Source organism: Notolepis coatsorum (genome assembly GCF_963971535.1).
Source record: "Notolepis coatsorum genome assembly, chromosome: 19".
Taxonomy (NCBI): domain Eukaryota; kingdom Metazoa; phylum Chordata; class Actinopteri; order Aulopiformes; family Paralepididae; genus Notolepis; species Notolepis coatsorum.
The window spans coordinates 63,285,403-63,301,344 of record NC_140183.1 but is presented as its reverse complement, the minus strand read 5'-3'; the positions used below and the strand labels follow the sequence as shown (position 1 = coordinate 63,301,344).

The window sequence follows — 15,942 nt, the reverse complement described above, 5'->3', positions numbered from 1 at the left end:
TGGAGATAGAGATGTAGAGATAGATAGCTAGAAATAGAGAGGTAAGTGTAGAGATATAGAGAGATGTAGAGAGAGATGTAGAGATAGAGAGATAGATGTAGAGATAGGTGTAGATATAGAGATATATATGTAGAGATAGATGTAGAGATATATGTAGAGATAGATGTAGAGATAGATGTAGAGATAGATGTAGAGATAGATGTAGAGATATATGTAGAGATAGAGAGCTGTAGAGATAGAGATATATATGTAGAGATAGAGAGCTGTAGAGATAGAGATATATATGTAGAGATAGATGTAGAGATATATGTAGATAGATGTAGAGAATAGATAGATGTAGAGAGATGTAGAGAGAGAGATAGATGGAGATAATATAGATAGAGAGAGATGTAGAGAGAGAGAGATAGAAATAGAGATAGAGAGAAAGAGAAGCGTAGAGAGAGAGAGAGAGAGAGATAGAGAGACTATAGTCTAGACTAGAGAGTTAAATAGGGTAGAACAGGTAGTACTCACAGGGCAGCACGTCCTTGTATCTGTTTTTGTCCATATTTTCGGGGAGCCGAGCACAGGTGATTAAAAGACCAGGTTTTCTCCTGTACAGGTTCTGTACAAATCCAGAAATGTGAGAGAAAACATAAAGAAAAGCTCACTGAAACCCCACGAACAAAGAAGAGAAAATAGCATATCAACTGAAACCAATTGAAAATAAAGTGATGATTACATTTTAATCAGGAGACTTTATTGTCCTGTGTATATGCAAGACTCCCCTCCCCCCTTTGTGTGTTCTCGTGGGCTTCTGACGTTAAGTTGGATTTGTTTTGATAGATTGGATTTGTTTGTATGAATTCCTTTTGTGCCCAACACACACACACACACACACACACACACACACACACACACACACACACACACACACACACACACACACACACACACACACACACACACACACACACACACACACACACACACACACACACACACACACACACACACACACACACACACACACACAAAGTTAGGTAGGATCATGTCAAGCCATGCGTTCTTGTTACTAAGAGGGAAGGGATATAGTCCACATTTGGAAGGTTATCTGTGCCAGAACTTTGAGGGGCGTGGAAATGATCCCCCAAATAAGTGAGTGGGACGTACAGTACTAAATCCTGCTTAAAGTATTAAGAGAAATGGAGCTATTTCTTTTTGGTCATTTAAAGTCCCACCTGCACACGCACACACCTCAAAGTGGAAGGAGAGAGTTCCAGACTGGACCCCTCTCTCCAGCTGTCTGATGGACTCTTCCAGTGTACTGACACGCTCCGATTGGGCAAGGGACTGTTGCTTGTCTCCCTGTGATTGGCCAGTGAGAGAGAGGGCAGGGGGGAATTGCAGCAAAGGTGCCACACGCCCAGGACCTGCGAGGCAAAAGACGCTCAAATACAACTCGAATACACATGGCGGCGCACTCACAACATCCGTCTCCATGACAACGCTGGCAATATTCCATTTACGGTTTATGTATACAGGCATACTAGTAATAAGGATCTGAAAATACATGTAAATACCTTATGTCATCTGTGACCTTAATCAGGATATTACCTATTGTCTCTGGAATGTCAATGTCCATTTAAACACTCTCTCATGTTCACACTCACACCTTTGCGTCTGATGAGCAGGGCCAGTTCTCTAGAATGTGACTCCCGGCTGGCTCGTATAAACATGACCACCTGGTCGTGTGTGTGTTCAGAAATGTCTCGACCGTTGATGAGCACCAGCAGATCTCCTTCTAGCAGCTTGGGCTCACATCTCCCTGCCTGCACACGCACACACACACACACACACGCACTTAGAATTCTGGTAGAACATTACTATTCATCTAATTCTATCCATCGAGTGATTCACACATGCATCCATTTATTCATTCATCATTCAATAAATCCATCCACCCACCCAGCTGCTCAACCATCCATCTATCCATCCATCCAATCACCCTGCTGTCCGTCCATCCATCCAACCAGCTACAGATCCATCCATCTATCTATTCAACCAGCTACACATCCGTCCATCTATCTATTCAACCAGCTACACATCCGTCCATCCATCTACTCATCCACCCATCCTTTCATCCACCCACTCCGCCACTTGTCGACCCATCCGTCCACGTCGTGTTTACGTCTCGTCACAAAGCATGTAAGTCTAAACATGGAGGATCCTGTGTGGTGGAGACACCTACAAGCCAGAGTGTGTCCTTACCGGGGAGTCGAGCTTAACGTGGGATAGAGTGTGTCCTTACCGGGGAGTCGAGCTTAACGTGGGATAGAGTGTGTCCTTACCGGGGAGTCGAGCTTAACGTGGGATAGAGTGTGTCCTTACCGGGGAGTCGAGCTTAACGTGGGATAGAGTGTGTCCTTACCGGGGAGTCGAGCTTAACGTGGGATAGAGTGTGTCCTTACCGGGGAGTCGAGCTTAACGTGGGATAGAGTGTGTCCTTACCGGGGGGTGGAGCTTAACGTGGGATAGAGTGTGTCCTTACCGGGGAGTCGAGCTTAACGTGGGATAGAGTGTGTCCTTACCGGGGAGTCGAGCTTAACGTGGGATAGAGTGTGTCCTTACCGGGGAGTCGAGCTTAACGTGGGATAGAGTGTGTCCTTACCGGGGAGTCGAGCGAGTCGAGCTTAACGTGGGATAGAGTGTGTCCTTACCGGGGAGTCGAGCTTAACGTGGGATAGAGTGTGTCCTTACCGGGGGGTGGAGCTTAACGTGGGATAGAGTGTGTCCTTACCGGGGAGTCGAGCTTAACGAGGGATAGAGTGTGTCCTTACCGGGGAGTCGAGCTTAACGTGGGATAGAGTGTGTCCTTACCGGGGGTGGAGGTTAACGTGGGATAGAGTGTGTCCTTACCGGGGGGTGGAGCTTAACGTGGGATAGAGCGTCACCTTACCGGGGAGTCGAGCTTAACGTGGGATAGAGTATGTCCTTACCGGGGGTGAAGCTTAACGTGGGATAGAGTATGTCCTTACCGGGGGGTGGAGCTTAACGTGGGATAGAGTATGTCCTTACCGGGGGGTGGAGCTTAATGTGGGATAGAGTGTGTCCTTACCGAGGGGGTGGAGCTTAACGTGGGATAGAGTGTGTCCTTACCGGGGGGGTGGAGCTTAACGTGGGATAGAGTGTGTCCTTACCGAGGGGGTGGACCTTATCGCAGGATAGAGTGTGTCCTTACCGGGGGGTGGAGCTTAACGTGGGATAGAGCGTCACCTTACCGGGGAGTCGAGCTTAACGTGGGATAGAGTATGTCCTTACCGGGGGTGAAGCTTAACGTGGGATAGAGTATGTCCTTACCGGGGGTGGAGCTTAATGTGGGATAGAGTGTGTCCTTACCGAGGGGGTGGAGCTTAACGTGGGATAGAGTATGTCCTTACCGGGGCGTGGAGCTTAACGTGGGATAGAGTATGTCCTTACCGGGGGGTGGAGCTTAACGTGGGATAGAGTATGTCCTTACCGGGGGGTGGAGCTTAACGTGGGATAGAGTGTGTCCTTACCGAGGGGGTGGAGCTTAACGTGGGATAGTGTGTGTCCTTACCGGGGGGGTGGAGCTTAACGTGGGATAGAGTGTGTCCTTACCGAGGGGGTGGACCTTAACGCAGGATAGAGTGTGTCCTTACCGGGGGGTGGAGCTTAACGTGGGATAGAGTGTGTCCTTACCGGGGAGTCAAGCTTAACGTGGGATAGAGTGTATCCTTACCGGGGAGTCGAGCTTAACGTGGGATATGGCCAGAGGCATCCTCTGATCCACCCCACCCTGCGAGGAAGGAGGGAGCAGGAGAGAGAGAGACACAGCAGCAGACACAATGTATGAACATTTATGATGATATGATCCGATAAGAACATTTTTAGATTAGATTCGATTAGATTCAAACGTATGGTGAATGAATGAATGAATGAAAACTTTATTTAACAGATTGCAGAATGGGTACAATACAGTACGGCTCAATACATACAATTGTTAAGGGGATGCAGACCAGAGAAAGACGTCTGTCTTGTTTACATCAGGGTCCCCCATTTTCAATTCATAGTGACATTTATGACATACACAACATACATGACATTTATGGCATAGGGACATAGATGACATACAGGTATTTTGTACTGTTACATTTGTGACATATACGATATGAGGGTTTTTTCAACCTGTAACTTGTTCTTGTCAGAGACCAGCAGGGCTGAGTCGTCCGCGAACAAGAACAAGTTGCAGTCACAAGCTGACGACATGTCATTTGCATAAATTAGGAACAGTAGCGGTCCTAGTATGCTTCCTTGTGGAACACCACAGCTCACTGTGAGGGGGGGGGGATAGAGTACCGTTTACCTCCACCATCTGTTCTCTCCCCTCAAGGTAGGATTGCATCCAGCTCACTGATAAACTATCAAAACCAATTGCTTTTAGCTTGTCAATCAGAATGGAGTGATTGACAGTGTCGAAGGACTTTTGTAGGTCCAGCATGACCATGCCGCAGTATTTGCCCGCGTCCACCTCTTGTTTGATGTGGTCGTTCAAATAGAGAAGGCATGTGTCAGTGGAGTGGGATGTTCTGAAGCCAGATTGGAATTCGTAGATTTGATTTTTTTTCCGCCAGGTACTTTTCGACCGGTTTGTAGACTATTTTCTCCATGACTTTCGAGATGGAGGTAAGAATAGAAACAGGGCGGTAGTTGCCTGGGTCTAATTTGCTGCCCTTTTTGTGCAGAAGGGTCACTCTCGCAATTTTGAAGTCCTTGGGGACATGTCCCTGTTTTATGGAGAGGTTTATTATGTGTGTGATGACTGGGGTGATGGCGGCTGCTGAGTCTCTGAGGAATTTGGAGGGGATGTTGTCATGGCCAGTGGCCTTCAAGTTCAAGTTCAAGTTCAAGTTCTTTAATAGTTGTCATACAGAAGTACAGAATACTTTCATACAAAATGCTTCTTACTGTTACGCTCCAGAGACTGTGCTAGACAAGATAGTAACAAGTAGTAAGTAGTAAGTAGACAAGTAGTAAGCCTTGTTAGGTTGGAGGGTGCTCAGGTTTTTGAGTACCTCATCGGTTGTTACCATTTATGGTCATCATTATACATCACAAGTAAAGTACAATGAAAAGAAGTTTGGCATCGAACCAGAGTGCAAATGTAGCACTAAAGTGCAACAGCAATATGCAATGTAGAGGTGATTAAACTGGGTACAAAATATACAAATTAGTACTTCTGAGTGTAGTGCTAATCAGATGTATGTACATAGTTGTAGTATAATATGTACAGTGATACAGGTATACAGACAGTATGGTAGTAAGTCATACTGGCCAGCAGCGTAACTAGTAAGAGTAGGGTACAGATATAGATATATAGTATCTACAGATATGTAAAATGACTATGTACAGGTAAATACAGGTGTGGATAGATATGTGGTGAGAATAAATATATATATGGTATATATACAGCATGTATATGCTATCATACAGAGCTATGGGTTATACTGGCTGATACTGTTAACAGATAGCCTAATACATTTTCTGTTACGGCCGAACCTATATTTACTGATATCAATATGACGTGACGTGTAGAAAAAAGCTTCCTACTGTAATCCAATTCTGTATATGTAGTTAATGAAAGTTATGAAAGTATGAGTAATAAGGCAGTAGAAAGCTATCTGGCTGCACGTTAGCCTAGCTTAGCACAATGAATGGAAGCGGACAGTGCCGGTTAGCCTTTGGGAGAGGTGTTAGTTGGACAATGCCTAGGCTAAGGTTAGAATGTAACTTCCATTCATTGTGCTAAGCTAGGCTAACATGCAGCCAGATAGCTTTCTACTGAACGCACAGAGAGGAAACTGGTATCTATCTTCTTGTCTCTCTCTGGAGAAGACGGTAAACTAATTTCCCCAAATGTTGGCGTGTTCCTTTAAGCAACAGAAAGTTCGACTTTGGACTTTGGAAAAAGGTAACTGTGAACAAGAAGTAGGATCACAGGTACTCATAAAGTATTGCAGGAAGGAGGAAAAGCCTTTATTATGGCACGGCTACATCAAAGAAAAACGCCAACATGTTTCGACCAGCTGGTCTTCATCAGGGCATAACAAAGGTGCTATGAGCGCCAAGGCAGTGAACAGTGGGGACAGGATCAGAAAACGAAACCAATGCAAAACTTTTAGCCTTAGACGCTCTCAATTACCCAGGTCTAAATAAGGATATTGAATTCAAACGTGTGCTCTATCTAATTACCAATTGTAATTAATCTTGTCCTGGGAGAAGAATAGCTGCATGCCTCCAATGTATAAAAGTCTCCCATATATTCTTGTTTCTGTATATTTTTTGTACTCGTTTTATTCAGTGTCATGTAGTGACTTTATCGATTTTCTGGTTAATTTTTGGATAGATTGATAGATCACTAGGTAATGAGATGGGATTGCCCTCTACTGGGCACCTGTGATGATGAGTCTGATTAAAGGGTGAACCCATAGCGCCTTTGTTATGCCCTGATGAAGACCAGCTGGTCGAAACATGTTGGCGTTTTCTTAATTTATTATGTAGCGATAAAGTCTTTATTTCCGTTTCTGCTGTTGTGCACATGCAAGTACTCAAATAAAACCTGTGTGGCAAACACAAAAACCTGCACAGCTAGACAAAAAATATATTTTTTTCACATCTGCCCAAATATGCTCATCGGACGGCCAATACAAAATGTGATTTATTTTCTTGAGAGGCCACTTTGTTTTAATAGCTGTTACTCTGTATTACTGTGGATCTTTGTCTATGAATGAATGAATGAATGAAAACTTTATTAACAGATTGCAGAATGGGTACAGTGCAGTACAGCTCAATACATACAATTGTTAAGGGGATGCAGACCAGAGAAAGACTTTCGACTTGTTTACATCAGGGTCCCCCATTTTCAATTCATCGTAACATATATGACATACATGACATACAGATAGACCGTACTGCTACATCTATACATTTATGACATACCAGATTTGCAATTACAGTACTGTATTTGTGATACAAAAAGAGTCCAGAAAGAAAAGAGTATATACATTAGGCGTAGAAACTGTACATTGGATTGGGTAGGTGGGGGTGGGGGGGGGACTGTACATTGGAGGTGGTTGGGGGGGGGGGGGGGGGGGGGGGGTTGGGTAGGAGTGGGGGGGGGGGGTTGGAGTGGGGGGGGGGTTGGGTAGGAGGGGTGGGTGGGGACTGTACATTGGAGGTGGTTGGGTGGGGGGGGGGGGGGGGTAGGAGTGGGGGGGGGGGGGGGTTGGGTAGGAGGGGTGGGGGACACTGTACAACTGTACAAACAACACTGTACATTGGATTATTGACAAGACCATACTTGGTAATTTACTGTACATTGGAGGGGGTTGTGTTCGGACATTTACAGGGGCCAGTTTCGAGTTGCAGTCTCCCTTAGGTGTTTTTTGAGAGTGTTTTTGAAAGTGGGTAGTGATTCACATTCCTTTACAGCTTTGGGTAGGGCGTTCCACATTGATGTGGCATAATTGCGAAACGTGTTTAGTCCCTTGTTTGAGCCGAATCTGGGTTTAACATGATTTGTGGAGCTCCCTCTGGTGTTGTGATCGTGGTATTCACTGACCTTTGGGAAGTATTTAGTCATGTACATGGGTACCTTGGTCGTGTAGTGTATCTTGTAGACCAGGCCCATTGCAAGTTGCTGTACTCTGTCGTCTACTCTAAGCCATCCTAGGTTGTCAAAGTGGGCAGGGGTGAGGTGGGTTCTAGGAGTAAGGTCAAGCAGTAGTCTGACCAGTTTGTTTTGAGATGTTTGTAATTTTGTTTTTAGCGCCTTTGAGGTGCTTTGGTACCATGAGGTGCAAGCATAGTCGTAGTACCCTTGAATGAGTGCTCCTGCTAGAGTCTTCAGGGTATTCTTGTTTACCAGTGAGGAGATCCGGTACAAGAAACAAGTTCGTTGGTTGACTTTTTTTATTACATTGGATGCCATTTTGTCACAGGAAAGATTTGCCTCTAGGATGGAACCCAGGTAGGTAATATCTTCTTTCCTTGTGACAATATTGTCACCCACTGTAACTGAGAAGCCGTCGGTCTTGCTGAGTTTGTTATTTGAACCGAAGAGAATGGACTCTGTTTTGCCCATGTGTAATGATAGTTTGTTATCAGCGAGCCATATGCAGATTTTGCTTAGTTCTGAGCTATCGTGTTGTATGTTGTATGTTGCATGTTAATATGTGACTGTGCTTGAACAGCTGTTCCTCTGTATTACCATGGATCTTTGTATACCATGTTGTATATGTTGCATTTTAATATGTTGTGATTTTGTATGGTTGCTACCATGGCAAGGTATCTCTTGTAAAATAGATTGTTGATCTCAGTGGGACTTCCTGGTAAAATAAAGGTAAAATAAATAAATATAATGCATCCCTAATGCACTGTAGATCTGAAATGATTTTGAAATGTCTGTGGCCACGGTTACACTGGTCATTTCAATGGACTTTTGAGATCTGATCATGAAGATCTGATGTTATCTGATTGCTATGTGTCTCGTCTCCCGTGACTGTACTTATTAAAAACTATGTCCACTGTAATATATATTCCCCACTCTTTCTCTCCACCTCTTTACATTGCGTCAGGATTGGGTGCGGACTATGTAGAGGTCTAATCACACTTCCAGGAACTCTCCCTACCTTTACATTGCGTCAGGATTGGGTGCAGACTATGTAGAGGTCTAATCACACTTCCAGGAACTCTCCCTCCATTTACATTGTGTCAGGATTGGGTGCAGACTAGTATGTAGAGGTCTAATCACACTTCCAGGACCTCTCCCTCCCTTTACATTGCGTCAGGATTGGGTGCAAACTATGTAGAGGTCTAATCACACTTCCAGGAACTCTCCCTCCCTTTACATTGCGTCAGGAATGGGTGCAGACTACAGGTATGTAGAGTTCATCCAGGATGTTGTGTACCCATTCGGGCACTTCGCACATGATGCTGGCGTGATCGGATGATGAAAGTCCCATTAACCCTTTCACTACCACGTGTGGTTGTGAAAGGGTTAACCCTTTGTTGTGTGGCAGTGAAAGGGTTAACCTTCTGTATTGTCACAGTGAAAGGGTTAACCATTTGGTAGTGTGGTAGTGAAAGGGTTAAAACACATTAAAAGTGTACATGTAGCCTGCCTGTGAACCTGTGTATTTATGTGAGTGTGTAATTGTGTGTGTGTCTGTCTGTCTGTCTGTCTGTCTGTCTGTCTGTCTGTCTGTCTGTGTGTGTGTGTGTGTGTGTGTGTGTGTGTGTGTGAGAAAAACTCACTTTAACATTGAAACCAAACTTGCCCTCTGCGTCTGGAGCGATACGAATCATCAGCAAGTCACCGTCCCTCAGACCACCCTGCAAACACACAGGTAACGTTACAAGTAGAAATACACACACACACACAAATACACACACACGCACACACACCAGTGTTGTAGTACTCAAGTCTCGACTTGGACTTGGACTCGAGCATTGACTGCATTCGGACTTGGAAGGTGCAGACGAGGACTCAGACATGTTCATTGATAAATACCGTATATTTCTTTTTGCAATAGGCCCTAATCATTTGGCATAAGATGTTGATGGTGAGTGCATTTGTTTGGCTATTGTGTCACAAAGTAAATAAACTCCCTTTGAAATGGTGACCGCTGTGTCATTTCTGTTTAAAACCTTTTTTTATTTGTATGTCAGCTCTTTGACTGCCAGAGTGGAGTGGACTCAACCTTGATGACTCGGACTAGGGTAATGGGGACTCGACTCAGACTCAAGCTCTTCTTTGGTGACTCGAACTTGGACTCGAACACTGGTTATCAAGACTCGACTCGGACTCGAGATTTAGTGACTCGACTACAACACTGGCACACACACACACGCAAGGTGGAAGGTTAGATAACTGACCATGTCCCAGTTTTGTGAACCGACCTCCCCGTCCTCCTCTCCCGTGCTGATGTCATCGCCGTGTGACAAACTCCCATCCTGCCCTTGACTGTATGTGCCAGAGAGGCTGATACAGACACAGATAAAGAGAGGTAGTTACATTAATGGAGAGTGTGGGGGTGGGGCGGTGTTTACAAGAAAAGATGACATTGGAAGGAATCGGCTTTTGAACCAAGTAAAGTGACTCCAGACGCTCTAGTCTGTACAAGTGGGTTTCAGGGGTTCGTTCAGAGATTTGTACAGACGAGGCCTTGGACGGTTAGATAACTGTCCGCATTGAATTTGCCATAACTAGCCAGAGCAGTGGGTATTGTTGAGTAATTTACCATGAGTAAGGATGTACAAATGTTCAGGCACTTTGCACAACAAGGGCTAGCACCAGCCGACATGCACTTTAAGGCAATATGCACTTTAAACTGGAACACTGAGCAATTTATTTTAGGTACTGTTGCATTTTTTATTTTTTATTGTTTGTGTAAAACCTTTATTGTGGGGATTGTATTGCATGTATTCTTGTGTTTTTTATTGTATGTTTTTATAATGTCTGTACTGTATGTGGCACCAAGACAAATCCCAATCAACCATGGTTGAAATGGCAATACAGTTTTCTATTCTATTCTACTCAGACAGATGTAGACTTAGTTAACAGAACTTTATTTAGCTCAAGTATCAAGTACAAATAGGTCGAGAGTTATTTCTGGATGACTCCAGGAGGAGACAGGCCTAGTATCCCCCCAAAGAGCTCAAGAATCCAGTAAAAGTTAAAACCTAGGTCTTTATAGTAGAGAGAAAGGGATTGTGGGTAGGAAGGGCTAGGTATTGGATTGGAGGAGGAGCCAGGAGGGGGGAGTTAGAAGTGGGGGGGGGGGGGGGTGGTATCAGGTGAGAGACAAAAGGTGGATACATGGGGAGGGTAGACAGATTGGAGAGGTGTGGGGGGAATAACAAGAATGGGAGGGAGATTGTTTGAGGGGGAGGGGATCATTATTCCACAGTATCCAGTATGAAGAACAGTGTGGCTGGTCGACGACATCATTGGTAAGTAGGATATATATCCATAGGGTTCCAAGATTAAGATACCCTTAAGAGTATGTTCAAATACAATGCAAAACGAGATTTAGAGAAAGCATACAAAGTCAATGGAGAGATGCGAACAGACGCAGCTTCGCTCTTATGTTCAGTAGCCTGTAGAAAGTGAATTGGTTACATTTAGAAATGGCTTAGTTTTTTGCAAATGTCAACAATGCTACTATTGCGACCAAAAACAATAGCGTTTAGTCTTTCACGGCCACTTCTGCTGACGGCCAACTGTCAAACGGTACGCCAGTAGAGAGAGGCGATATATTGTCTTCGTGTTTGATTCAGGAGTAATAAAAAAAAAAATCAGTTGTTTGTCTTTAAGGCATTGAATGGTCTGGCCCCTCAGTACCTAGCTGAACTTCTCCATGTTCACATCACACCCCAGTTAAGAGCACTGAGGTCATCGAATGAGGTACTTTTAGATGTCCCAAGTTCTAGGCTAAAGACTAAAGGCGACGATCAAGATGTTGCGGTGGCTGCCCTCCAAGTTGTGGAATAGTCTGCCACTACAGGTCCGGTCTGCCCAGACCCTAGAGATTTTTAAGTCGTGGCTGAAAACTCACTTGTTTTCAGTGGCTTTTTTATGCTTGTTAAGCCATACATCTCTGGTCCTTACTATTTAGTGTATTTATTGTATTGCATTGACTTGTGCATTCTATATAGTATTTTGTATTTGTCTGTTTCTTTGTACTGTAAAGCACTGCGGTGCTATATAAATAAAGGTGACCGTGACCTCGTGTTGTATCTGAACGTGCTGTTGAGACTGGAACTCACCGGTTAGGGGACTCTCCCTCGCTGCCCCTGCTGCTGCTGACGGAGGCTCGGTACGTGTAGAAGACGTCCTCCCCCTCAGACATGTCCTTCAGATCGCTGTTCAGCTCCACCGACGAGGGGCGGGGCTTACGGATGCCGTGGCGAACGCGTGGACTTCGCCTGCCGCGGAGAGCGAGAGACATTTACATTTACATTTAGTCATGAATTAACGCTTTTATCCAAAGCGACTTACAAGTTCTGTACAACAAGTCAGCAGGAAGGGTACAACTCTGGCAGCTAAGGGTCAAGTCAAGTCAAGTCAAGTCAAGTCAAGAGTTTTAATTGTCACGGCATACAGGTATACAATGAAATGCGGGTGGTCTTGCCCGCAACGATGTGCAATACAGTGGTACATATAATAGAATCAAAAGAAGAAAACAACATTGTGCAGTAACAGGTAGCAGGTAACATGGAGTGACATCTCGGTATCTGTACATAGTTATTTACAGAGCATGTGGGACATGCTAGTTAGCTTTGGTAGTGCAATACACTGTTCCTGTTATTCTAATTTAAAGTGTCCTTTCCTTTGGGTCAGTAAGAAAGTAAGATTGTTCGTCTAACTTGAGTGCTGCAGACTTGAGTGTATAGTATTATAGATATATTAGCATAGTAGGTAGTAGTATAGGCAAGGTAGATTCCTTAGTGCTGTCTTTTTTTTAATTTCAGATATTGAGATTGAGCAATATTGAGATATTGAGCGATATTAAGAGATATTTTGAAATATTTAGAGATATTGAGCGATATTGAGAGAGAGATATTGAGCCATGTTGAGAGAGAGAGAGAGAGACATATTGAGAGGGAGAGAGATATATTGAGGGAGAGAGAGAGAGAGAGAGAGAGAGAGAGAGAGAGAGAGAGAGAGAGAGAGAGAGAGAGAGAGAGAGAGAGAGAGAGAGAGAACACACAAGATGAGTTAGTCCTTAAACACTGGCCTACGATTGAGTTCTACCTACTGAGTGAATTCTGGCTGCCAGGTCAGGAGTCGCCGTACCTGATGAAGCCACATGTGAAACGCATTGTTTACTAAGGTTCTTTTTAACATTGCACTTAGAAAAGGAGATGGATTGTTGAAAGGAGTGGACTTTTATTCCTTAGTTCATTAAATAGTTTCCTGCCAATCATCTGTAGCAAAAAATAACATCTTGCCACTGCTGTGCACAGGGCGTCGACCTGGTTGCGAGTGGATTCTTCAAAGAATAGGAAGTGAACTTTATTAGATTAGATTAGATTCAATTAAAATGTTACAGTACAAGTACAGTACAACGGAAAGAGGTTTGGCATCCAACCAGAGTGAAAATGTAGCAGTAAAGTGCAACAGCAATATACAGACTATGTAGAGTTCTAATCATACTTCCAGGAACTAATGATATAATTATAATATTATTCAAAAGAAGGCGGCTGGGTGGCGCAGCGGACATTGCGCTCGTCACCAACGCAAGAGACACCGGGTTCGACTCCGGCTGTCTGCGTTGCCTCCGGCTTGGGCCGGCCGTCATACTAACTCATTGGCAGAGTTAGCGGGTGGAAGTCGATGGGTGGTAATCTGGACGTTGTGGACAGCGACTCCTACAGGTCGGTTGGGGGACGCCTGCACAGCAGAGACAGGAAATGGCGGGGGTCGTGTGAGCCTCCCATGCGTTACACCTCGCCAATGAGAGTCCGCGCTGGTAGGTGAAAAGATGTGACAGGCTGTCTCCACATGTATCGGAGGGGACACGTGATGCAAGGCTTCTATCCTCCCTACAACCGACCAGTGGGGGGCATATGCGAGCAACGTTCAAGACAGGGGAGAATTGGAAACGGCAAATTGGGATGGGAGGAAAAAATAGAAAGAGTGGATAAAAAAATATATATTATTCAAAAGATGCATTTTGAAATGACGAGCACGTAGATTTAACCACACATAATTGACCCATCTCAAACCCAACCCTCTTTTCTTGATCCTCCATTGTCCGAGGGTAGCAACAGTTGTGATTGGAGGATCAGGAAAAGAGTGCAGGGTTTCAGATCCATTACGCGCCTATTCCCTGCAATCTGCATACCTATTCCACAGGGTCCCCATTATTATATTTTATTATTAAAAAAATGTATTGGATATTTTATATTTAGGGGGTTACAGTGGCTTAGGAGGTAGAGCGGTCCTCCGGTAGTCGGAAGGTTCCCGGTTTGATTCCCGCTCCTCCCGGGCTGCGTGTCGATGTGTCCTTGAGCAAGACACTTAACACCCAACTGCTCCCGATGAGCAGGTTGGCACCTTGCATGGTCGCCCCCGCCGTCGGTGTGTGAATGTGTGAGTAATGGGGTGAATGTGAGGAACAAAAATTGTAAAGCGCTTTGGATAAAAGAGATATATAAATGGACCATTTACCATTATGAAATTATCTAAAATCCTAGAAAATAGTGCAGGTTTAAGAATCAATCTGGGTCCATATTCACACAAAGCATCTCAGAGTGAGAATACAGGACAGCTTCAGTCTGTTAGTTTGAATCAGTTTGTGGAGACAAGTGATCGGCCCTTTTACTCTGGGAAACTTTGTGAATAACATGGGCCCTGGTCTCAGATCAGTTCTCCTATTCTAAAACCTGAAATTAAAACACGGCGTCACAGATGTGAATCATTGCCTCACTAGGGGCAGAGTGGCTAACTGAGTGAATGACTGACAGGGTGAGTTAGTGACATGAGGCGCTCGGCGTGTAACGGTATCAGTGGTGCGTCTACGAGGTGCTCCGTGAGTAAAGGTATCAGTGGTGCGTCGTGCGCTAGCCGGACTCAGAGGTGTCAGTGGTGCGTTGTGCGCTAGCCGGACTCAGAGGTGTCAGTGGTGCGTCGTGCGCTAGCCGGACTCAGAGGTGTCAGTGGTGCGTCGTGCGCTAGCCGGACTCAGAGGTGTCAGTGGTGCGTCGTGCGCTAGCCGGACTCAGAGGTGTAAGTGGTGCGTTGTGCACCAGCCGGACTCGGTGCCGCTGGTCCCGTACCAGTTGGGTGTGGACGGTGGGGATCTGGAGGGCAGACTCTTGGTCTCTAGATGGTCTGATGAGTCAGACGACCTCAGGACGGGGTCAAACACCATCCCTCCCACCACCTTCCAACACACTGGACCACTGTGGGGAGAGACAGAGACGTGGAGAGGAAGGCTGTCAAATGTCAATGTTCATTACAAGTCGTGTGTGTATGCGTGTGCGTGTGTGTGTGAATGTGTTTTTTGTATGTGTATGTCTACTGTATGTGTACAGTATGTGTGTGTGTGTTTGTGTTTGCATGTGCGTGTGTGTGTGTGTGTGTTTGCATGTGCGTGTGCGTGTGTGTGTGTGTTTGCATGTGCGTGCGTGTGTGTGTGTTTGTTTGTGCGTGCATGCAGCTGTCCCAAGGTAATACACCAAAATGGGAGGTGTTCCATCTGAATTATGTGTGTGAATTTGCATGTGTTTGCATGCGTGTGTGTATGTACAGTATGTGTGTGTGAGTGTATGTACAGTATGTGTGTGTGTGTGTATGTGTGTGTATGTGTATATGTGTATGTGTATGTGTGTGCGTGTCTCACCTGTCTGTCTTGGCGTGGCCCAGGCCCAGGTGCTGAGTGAGCAGCTTGCTGTAGGACTGTATTGTGGTGTTATTGTGTTTGGGGCTCCTGCTGGTCCGGTTGGAGCTGAAGAAGGAGTGGTGGTCCACGCAGGACCTCCAGAGGGTCTTGCAGGTCTTGGGGCAGGGCAGTGCCAGAGACACCACACAGTCCTGGGTCTCGCCCTGAAGACACAGGGTGGGCCGTTTTATACAACTGGACTTGGTATTGAAACTATAGTTAATGATTAATGTGCTTTTCCGCTGGTTTTCTTAAAGGGAAACTACGGTCAATCTCAGTGTTCATACATGTTATTCCTACGGTCAAAGACCATAACATCAACAATATTATTTGCATCTATTCTTTTATTTACAGCATATATATATATATATACATATTTGTCTGAGTATACCTGCATATAACCCCTCTATATACTTACTTATACACCTGCATATAACCCATAGCTCTGTATGATACAGTAGCATGTACAAATGCTGTATATACCATATATATA

General features: G+C 44.9%; 1 protein-coding gene across 1 annotated transcript in view; it reads right to left on the bottom strand.

Annotated features, from left to right (window-relative positions):
• The window catches only part of ptpn3 (protein tyrosine phosphatase non-receptor type 3), a 57,268-nt gene that overhangs the window by 14,777 nt on the left and 26,549 nt on the right, over positions 1-15,942 (bottom strand). The window contains exons 12-20 of the mRNA XM_084336161.1: positions 15,411-15,613; positions 14,845-14,970; positions 11,830-11,988; positions 9,937-10,042; positions 9,316-9,393; positions 3,743-3,799; positions 1,655-1,811; positions 1,237-1,412; positions 514-604 (exon numbers count right to left, since the gene is read on the bottom strand). Coding sequence (XP_084192287.1) covers positions 514-604; positions 1,237-1,412; positions 1,655-1,811; positions 3,743-3,799; positions 9,316-9,393; positions 9,937-10,042; positions 11,830-11,988; positions 14,845-14,970; positions 15,411-15,613 — 1,153 coding nt within the window. The remainder of the gene's footprint in view (positions 1-513; positions 605-1,236; positions 1,413-1,654; positions 1,812-3,742; positions 3,800-9,315; positions 9,394-9,936; positions 10,043-11,829; positions 11,989-14,844; positions 14,971-15,410; positions 15,614-15,942) is intronic.